This window comes from Mizuhopecten yessoensis, unplaced genomic scaffold, assembly GCF_002113885.1.
Source record: "Mizuhopecten yessoensis strain PY_sf001 unplaced genomic scaffold, ASM211388v2 scaffold11131, whole genome shotgun sequence".
Taxonomy (NCBI): domain Eukaryota; kingdom Metazoa; phylum Mollusca; class Bivalvia; order Pectinida; family Pectinidae; genus Mizuhopecten; species Mizuhopecten yessoensis.
In genome coordinates this window covers 323,809-333,702 of record NW_018408895.1, presented here as the reverse complement: position 1 = coordinate 333,702, position 9,894 = coordinate 323,809, and the positions used below count along the sequence as shown (strand labels likewise).

General features: G+C 37.5%; 1 protein-coding gene across 2 annotated transcripts in view; it reads right to left on the bottom strand.

Moving 5' to 3' along the window:
* Positions 1 to 4,421: 4,421 nt before the first annotated feature.
* Positions 4,422 to 9,894, bottom strand: part of LOC110466330 — a 19,413-nt gene continuing 13,940 nt past the window's right edge. For both annotated transcript variants that reach the window (XM_021522748.1, XM_021522749.1), the window contains exon 2: positions 4,422 to 8,101. In XM_021522748.1, the coding sequence (XP_021378423.1) occupies positions 7,168 to 8,067 (900 nt within the window). In that variant the 5' untranslated portion in view covers positions 8,068 to 8,101 and the 3' untranslated portion in view covers positions 4,422 to 7,167. The remainder of the gene's footprint in view (positions 8,102 to 9,894) is intronic.

The following is a 9,894-nucleotide window of genomic DNA, read 5'->3' as shown; positions in this document are numbered from 1 at the left end:
CTCATCACCACCTCCTAAATTACAGTGTATTTCAATGTGCAATGGAGCATGGTCGGAAAATTCAACAAATTCGCAAACCATGAATTTTTTAACAACAGAAAACATACTAAATGGCATTAATACATAATCAATAACACTCATTCCATTTGCACCACAGAAAGTAAAATCACTAGATAGATTGGCTAGGTCTCTACCATTTAAAATTCTTAGACCCGAGGATTTACATAGGTTTAATAATCTTGTACCAAATTCGTTGACTCCTGGATCAGGGTTTGTTCTGATCGGCAGAAGCCTTTCTTCATCAGTGTCACTTAAGTAGTTAAAAATGGATTCAATATGAGACTGTATACCGCCATATAAATTGTCGAATGAAATAAAATCATCTGTATTACGGGTACGACTGTTTAAATCACCTATAACCATTACATTTCTGGATTCAGAATATTCACTTATAACGTTTTCTAGAATTGAAAAAATATCACAATCATATTGTTCATAAAAACGAGATGAACTAGGTGGAATATATGTAAATAACAGTATTAGGTTGTCAGTACAACTGGTCAAATCCTGGTCAAGAGTAACCGGTATAATTGTATCAAACAAAACATTACCTACATTTACAAATTTAAAAATAGTATTACGTATTAGTAACACCAATCCACCACCTTGTGTACAGCGTGTTAATTTCCTTGGTACAACAACTGCGTGAAAGTCCTCAAGGTCTACCTCAAAGTCTTTTGGAATCCAGCACTCGGATAAAAAAATAATATCATAGTTAAGTATAACATTGCGGAATTCAGTAACTTTAAGTTTTTTTTCTATTCCACCATTTACGTTCCAGGAAATAATTCTGATATCGGTATCAGACACATGTTTCGCCCGGTCACACTTGGTACTGTCGTTGATTGTTGCCCCCCGACACCCCTATGTAGGCGAGTGCGTAGGCGTAGCTGTGAATCGACGTTGACGCTTAGAATGGCGTTGACCAGAAGTCGGCGTCCGGTCCAAAGTAAAACTTAAAACTTAAAAACTTAGTAACATATTAAATAGTCTCAAGTTATCTACTTTTATGAGTTTGGCTATAGCGATTACCTGTAATTAAGGCTATTGTTCTGCACTCAACACTAGTCTCACCTGGCCAACATGAAAATCTTACCTGTAGGTAACAAAAATACCAAATGTTGGCTAGGTGAGAAGACACCCTCTCAACGGACAGGGTGATCACCACACCGTGACATTACAACAATACGATTAGGTAGACAGTCCGTTGAGCCTTCACTACACTGACCTGACTGGAGACCCTAGTCTACTAATATATAAACAAAAGAGGAATAATCCCCTGTTGTTTAGAGTAAAAGTAGTGGAGTCCTTGTTTGGGCAACTGCACCCTTAGGCATATATAGATATTCAAACTTGCCATAGAAAATCATAGTTCACAGGATGGTTGATATTTGAAGAAAATCCCATATGAAAAAGAGGAAAATCTTCAAAAACATAAGTCCAGATTATTTTTGGACACAGAAAAAATGGTGTTGCCCGGGCAACTAGGGCAACACCCCATGGTCTGCCACTGCACATGTTGTATATAAGTAACCAATTACAGTTGTCGAGGTATTGCGGCAACTGCACTCATATCTATGAGATCTGCCGCAGTAAATGGAAGAAGAAGAAGGTACGAAGAAAATTTATTAAAGATAGTCTTATAATTATATCGTGTAGGAAGGGAGGTAACTCCTGAAGTATTGTGAGAATCCATATTTCTGCCAACATTTGGTATCAAAATTTCAAATTTCCTGCAACACAAAGTTGACAAGATATTCTTAACATGCACTTAAATATCAACACATATGGTGTTAAATACAGAAAAAAAGGCATAAAAACCTATCGTGGTGCTTTATAAACGTCTTGCGATCACTGGCCGTTCTTGATGTGATGTGTACTGCTTCTTGATGCCAACCATATGGGCTATCTCAGAAACATCATAACGACCGTCATTTTTAGCTTAGCACGTATAGAGCAAAACGCTACCGTAACATCGACAGCCGCCTTAACCAACTAAAGAAACGCTTGGAGAATGGTACAACAGATATAATCCAGTATGCCGACACAGCATCCCATCTTTTGCATTTAGAGTGAAATTGTGATAAATGTGCTTGTTATGGAATTTTAATTTGGTGCGCTTCTAGGATTTCTTAAAATTATGGACTTTTCATTATCTGTGCTTTTTATGGACTTTCCAATATTTCACCTTTAGTAAGTTAGTGCTATTATATTAGTTTTATATCATGTATCTTTGTGCATGTGTGCAATTTATGAATATGATTGATTTGATCAACCAGTGCTAATTATAAGTATTCCGTGTGTACATGTAATTAATTTTGTTTTATGTATGCTCATTCCCAGCTTTGCATCTGTTTTTGCATATATTTGTTATAAATTGCTTGCTAAATTTAGTTCTATTTTATGAAATATATATATAACATACTTGTAAATGTCTAGTAAAACTGTATACAATTGATGTAATATGAAATTAAAATAAGTAGATTTTCAGTTAATATATTTTGATGTGTTTTTATTACGTAATAACTGGAATCTTGTATATATATTAACTTATAATTCCAGTAAATATTACGAAAATCAGGAAATATATTTGTTAAATATTCCTATAACTAACACAGTATGTCCTAGTGGTGAACAGGTAAATAATCTACCTGTACTATACCAGAACAGACTATAATGACACATCTATTGTTTTCCAGTGTTTATATAATTCCTTCGATCAGAAAAAAGTGGGAGAAAGGAGAACAAACCATAGAAAGCACCAAGACAGTTTTGTACGCCCCTTTTTTTTCATTTCGCGTGGGTCTATGGTTCAGATACCGTGCAAGGAAGGGAAAACTATCAAAGCCAAGTTTTACAGAGACAAAAACCTGAAGATTGTCAAAAGATTCTACATAAAAACGTCCAAGTAAAGAGTTGAATGACGTACAGCTAATTCACGACAATGCTTCGATATATATATATATATGATAAAGGCGATTTTTAAAAACTCGTATTGGTACGCAGTAAATCTGCTTCCCCCGGGAAAACGCTCAGATAGACAAAATAAGATAGCAGATACAATATCTTATATCCACAGCTTGATTATTATGTGACAATGAACTGGTTAAAATGTCAGCAGTTGGTTGTATTTTGTAGAACACACATCAAAACAGAGCCGGACAGAAACTACTTCAAAGAGCTTGGACAGATACATTTTTATTCATGTCATGTGGATAATTGCGGCTGGTTCATCAAGGGTTATCTTAATTTTGGCAATCGTCAGTTGGAACAACGACATCGTGTCCTGCCATGTATGATTCAGTATGTTGAAATGTTGACACTGACTGAACCATGTGCTAGTTCTGACAGTTGACGTCACATTTAAATGTGCTAGTGGTGTTGGTGTACGGACTTTGTACATCTTACTGGTACATGTCCCTGAACGACCAGTAGCAGCAGTAGGGGAAGGCATTGGTAGCTTACCGCTGGTTGGTCCGAAGGGTGTTTATGAGTTTACCAAATTTGCCAGTGCCTAACAGAGGTGACACACGAGAATGTAAGGCAACCACACAGGGTACCCTTTCAGTTTTTCGGCCGGACTATGCATTGAAAAGCCCCTGCCTCCCCATCTGTTTTGTCGATTTTATTATTATCGATCAGAAGACCTTTTTATTCTCTACATATTGGGTGGGACCTAAGTTCTGAACAACGTCGCGAGAAGACGTCGTCATCCGAAACAATACGTCTTAATATCAGTGTTGGGTAATAGAATAGCTTTTGGTTGTGTGTGATTGGTAACAACTGGAAGGGAGGGGATACTGATGGGTGTCGGCAGGTTTGCTTATTCCGTTAGCGAGTGTTGAGAAAGTGTCAAGAACAAATACTGGAACTCCCCAAGGGAACCCCGAACTGCTATTATGTTTGATTCAATACAATGGCTTGTTATGGTGCCAACTTGGTGCCGATGGCTGTACCATTGACTTGTAGGTAGGGTTCTTCAGTGGATGTTATCTTTTTCAACACGATAACAAGACGAAACAGCTGGACGAAGTTCCGTTGAGGGATGTTTGATTTCCCGTGTCTCTCGCGCAGCACAACAGGCTGACAAGCCGTCCTCATGTTGGATATTGGAGTAAAAGGAGACAGCATCCATAGTTCCCAAGAGTGTATCATTGAATTGATTACTTTTATTATAATTTGTTGACTTTCAAGTAAGGTGTTAGGTTCTCTGCGTGAGGCTCAGGCTCAAGTGGAAGTCAATGAAAGTCCGAAAAACGATATTGTATTTCTTTATTTTTTCTAAACATTTTCTTCAGGTTGGCAAGTATGGATTATTAAAAGTTCTTTTTACACAACCAACAAATTGTTATTGGTTGTGTAAAAAGAACTGATATTGTATTTCATCAAATCATATTAATGATATCTTTTAAATTCATCAGCTATATCATATTATTTCTGTTTAAACTTATACTATATAAGATATCTTATCTGCTATCTAAGATTTTATACTTTCATAAAATACAGGATCGGCATTGCTAGTTGGCTTGCCATAGATATCCCATCGTGTTGGAATATCCTAATTTGTTTCTGAATGAGAGAGTCACGCCTTTTACCTTTTATTTTCCTAAAATATCTTCAAACTGTTAAAAGGAGCATTTTCAGTGGAAGCATTAAGTTCCATATTCTTAGCAGTAGAAGGTATGAATGAGTTTGTTGTGTATGTACAACAGATTATTTCAGATGATACAACTATCCTTAAGATATACATGCCAGCGGCTTTGATTGATTTTTAGAAATATTTTCTGTAAAATAATTAACGGGCGTATCTTTAATGAATATAATCGAATTAAGAGTAAGTATCTGTCTTTAGATAGAACTGAAGAATAATGAGCAACGGTGTCAATATATTGTGTTCAAATGAGCAACGGTGTCAACATATTGTGTTCAAATGAGCAACGGTGTCAACCTATTGTGTTCAAATGAGCAATGGTGTCAACATATTGTGTTCAAATGAGCAACGGTGTCAACACATTGTGTTCAAATGAGCAACGGTGTCAACATATTGTGTTCAAATGAGCAACGGTGTCAACTTATTGTGTTCAAACTCACACGTTGCCGTTTCAACACTATACTTGTGGCAGCTTGAGATTTAGCGTTAAAGATTTAGCGTAAGAAATTCCACTACAGTGTAAAACAAGGGATGTAAACCATTTAGGCTTGCCATTTTAGATATAATGCATTTTAGAAGGGAAGCTACCATCTTGCGTTCGTATTTTTACTATGTTATACAATACACAGTGACCTGATAATTTGTTACAGCTATATTTGGACCTAAACTGAGGTGTTCAAAGTAATTTGACACATTTTAGGGGTTTAGCTCAATTTTCGGTGAAAATGCCACCCCCAATCATGATACATTTTGTATAAACGATCTAAACCCCTAAAACGTGTAAAAAGGCTCTGAACACCTCAGTTTAAGTCCAAATATAGCTGTAAGAAATTCTAACGTCCCTGTGATGCAATTTGCCCAGCATTCAGTCGGTAGCCAAATGACGCGATTGATTTCCAAAATAACAGCTCTTCCAGAGAAAAATCCAATTCATGATGCTACGTTATGATTGATATGATTCAAACGTATGTATATTAATTAATTCTCCAATATAATCTTTTCATCGAAGTTCGTTGGTTATATATAATTATGTAAACAGAGGGAATTTCCCTTGGCGCTCAATCAACTATCCGTCAGGTACGTGACCCGGTGAATGTATCATATGTATTTTTTCTACTAAACGAGCCTCAGTCAATGTTAATATGTGACATATTGCTGTGAATTAGGAATCTGTGAATGAAAAAGATTAACGTTTACAAACGTAGAACTGTTTTCTCGTGTGAAATGGATGGTAATGATTGTCGCCACCCAATGAATGTCTATAGACAATCTTCGGTCTGAGATGGACGCTATTTAATTACAAGTTATGAACCACAGTGACGATAAACGCTGTCTTTGTGAATAGCGTGATTACATACGGGTACTCAACAGTTTTACCGATTCAAAAGTCACACTAGTGGATTTAATTAATTTATACGTTGGATCCAAACTTGAATAATTCACAAAAGAGAATTCATGAAAACAGGTCAAAGTTGTGCTAGTACTGTGGTCCAGACTCTTAGCATGTCTTTTCTGCTTAGCTATACAGTAGAACCTCTGTCGCGAGGAATGAGTTTTTAGATTTTACAAAAATATCTCAATAAATAAAACAGACAAAAATAATTAACATAATCGTCCGGCTTATCGTAGTCACTATAGGATAAAGATTATCTCACACAGAACAAACTCGCCCACGCGCTTATTAAGTAATCCATACACGTGTCGGTGTCTTAAGTCGTCCATTAATGAATGCATGCATTTAAATCATGTATGTGTCATTCGTGCGCATGTCAATTTCTACATGTTAGTTATATGCACGTTTCAGTTTCTACACGTGTCATGTTCGTTTGTCATGCACAATGTCAGTTTATTTATTTCATATACACACAGCACTGTCTGTAAGTCATGCACACTTCAATTTCCAAGCGAGTTATTTGCACGTGTCAGTGTTAACATGCAAGTCACGAACGTGTCGGTGATAACATGCAAGTCACGAACGTGTCAGTGTCTGTACGTCATGTGAAGACAAACAACGAACTTGCACAAATTCCCCACCTAATGTCTATATATGGGAGGGCTTATTACAAGGTATGTGTGGAGTGTTTGTATGTTAGGAGTTTGTGTCTATATGCCATGCACGAGCCGTGTCTTGCAGCAGACGGTCATGTGCGAGACTTGAGTTTCAGTGTTTAAATGTCACGTGCATGCTTCTTTGTCTTCAATTCATGTAAAACAACTCCATGATGAAAAGTGACGTCACATCTATTACAAACATTAAGATAACTGTACATTGCAGTCAAATTTTCACCTATCGGAGATGAGTTTAACATTCAAAGGCAAAGAAATAATGGAGCATTTCGATTAACGTATTTGAGAATCTGAAATAACTTTCCCAATGTCCACTTTAATAGGACATAAAGTCTATTTGGAAGTTTGAAAGCAGCGTTGCGAGGCAACCGGAAATGACACAATGAATGTTATGACGTGTCTTTAGCTCGAGTATGTAGGCCGTTCGTGTCCTTTGATACAACTTCTACAACGGGTTTTGTGTGCTTGTCCACACCAGTCTTAATCCCGGATGAGTTTGGTCGAGAAGAGGGCGTGGTGGCTCGGAGAGATTCATGTTGTTCTCTTTGTTTGATTCGCCGGAACTCCATGACAGAATGATGACTTTGACGTAGACACGAGTTCCGTTGTAGCCTCCTGTTGATTTCATCCTCACTCTGTTTACAGAAGCTCCCAACTTTATAGTCCAGAGACTCAAAACTGTTGATCTCCTTGCTCTTTCTCCATTCTACCATCTGATTGTAAAACGATTCTCGATCCTGAAGTTCGTCCTCGTCAAAGTACCTTACTTGTTCGTCGCGTCTCCCGAGACTTCCAAGGCGCGTTAACTTCCGGAGGGCAGCCTTGTCACCATTAAACACGCGTGCTGTACTCGGCCGGAGGTCGATTTTAGATCGTTGCTGATCCGTGAAAAACGAGGGATCCACCTCGAACTCTTCCTCCTGGGAAACTGATTGTCTTCCGCCACGATTACCAGATGATTTGGACGTCAACACAGCCGGACTAGTTTTAGGGCGCATTGCACTCCTGGTGAACGCCCTATGCTGAGTATTGTTTGTCATGAAGTCCTCGATATTCTGATTTTTTGGCTCTGTACTGTTTTTCACTTTCGATATTTCACGCTGTCTGTCCCGATATTTCCTTAACCTCTTTTTCATTTCGTTTTGAGATTTTCTCAAATCTAATGCTACGCTCCTCTTCGCTACGTCAATGTTGATTACTTTGAGTTCCAGAATTCTCTCCTCGACCTTGAGAGCGCGCACGGCCGACTTGTCAAGGTCAGGATACATAAACACGGCGCGACTGGCCATCTCTTGAGGCTTGACGTCACTGATGCTTAAACTCCTGAAACATATTTAAAACAATAACTTAGAAATACTGTGGCTGAAAATTTCATCTTTATGGACAAAAATGTTGGTAGTTACATAGTGTTGTGGTTTGGGACATAGGGACCTCAAAATTTGTTACAGCTATATTTGGACCTAAGCTAATATTAGGTGTTTAGAAAATGCCAACCCAATGATGATAATATATTATCATGATTGGGTTGGCATTTTTACCGAAAATTGATCTAAACCCCTAAAAGAGACGAACTGTCATGCATCAGTTAAGGATTAACACACATCTGTCCTCGATGCGTACTTCTGTGAACAATTATTTTTGCGTGTGTTTAATGTTACAGAGTAAACATATGAGATGACCAAGTTCAGGTAAATAGTCTTTAAATGTTTCTTCGTAAATACGAACGAGCTACAGGAGTTTGCGATCGACTATCTTCGCGAAATTTTCTGAAAATTGAAAGTACACAAAATACATCAACTGATATTCTTAACTCTGTATAAACAGAAGAGCACACGATTCGGAGAAATGATCGATGAGGTTAACTTTGAAGGTTTACGCAGGGATCGAACAGTCCACTCGGCTTGTCAGTCAAGCAAGTGACCCTGAGGAAACATAATCCATTACAAATTATCTGTATCGGAATAGTTCGGTCGTCCTCCTCCATTGGTACTATATAGACCTGTTCACTAGGGTGATCACTACCAATGGAGAACAGCTGAGAGTTTTTATTTTCTGACATAGTTTGGGAAACAGCCATATGACTCATTGACGTACAGACGGAAGGTTCTGAGTCAATCATTCTACTGGCCCGTCGACTTTGGTGCGTGGATTACTTTGTTCAAGTAGGGTGTCTATTTAATGTATATTATTTCTTTAAAATTCGTCCCACAATTTAATGTCGCTACAACAACCCCTTGCTGCTTGTTATAATCCATCCCCTAATGCATGCTATAATCAGCCTATATATAATGATAATTTATATACACTGTATCAGCTATATATCTCATCTATAAATATTCAAATTTTCTTTTTTTGTTTAATTTAGATATTATTTATGTCTCAAAGTTAAATAAACATTAGAATTATTTAATTATATTCGGTGTCGATATATATATGGACTGCTGTTAGCCGTTATCGTTTAACATTGCGGTTCTGTATAGTGTAAATTAGTCTAAATATCGAGCCTAAAGTCTCTATCCAAATTACATTGCACACGTGATTTTTGAATCTATTTTAAAATATATTTATTTTATTTCATTTATCTGACCTATAATTGAATTTAATGGTCCCGAATTAAGTAAATTAGTCTCTGTTTATTTAGGGATTTTAGTCACTGGAGTGGAAATTCCATTCAATACCTAATGAGTATTTAGATAGAAATCCCGCACGGATTGACACTGTTTACATATCATTGTGTGCTGTAGAAGTGTTTGTGGGCCGCTGTTTGCAGTCTATAGCGACAGGCAGGTTCCTTTGTGACGACTTTAGAACACTTCCAGCCACCATATTGATAGATTGCTTAATTTTATTAGAATAAATACACAAAGTGAACCTGCTATATTGACAGACATAGAGCTCGCTGTTGATACTTTACTGTGTTGGGTATAACAATGTAAGGGTTTGTAAATACAAGTCTGTGTAATGACTGTAGAACTGGGTAGTGTCCATCACAACCTCTGTGGTCCTGGTAGTCGTCAGCAACATGCCAATGTGAGGCACTTCTTAATAATCAAACTTCTGTCAGGTGAAGAGATGCTGCCGTTTTCCCTGATTAAAACAAGAAGGGGGGGGGGGGG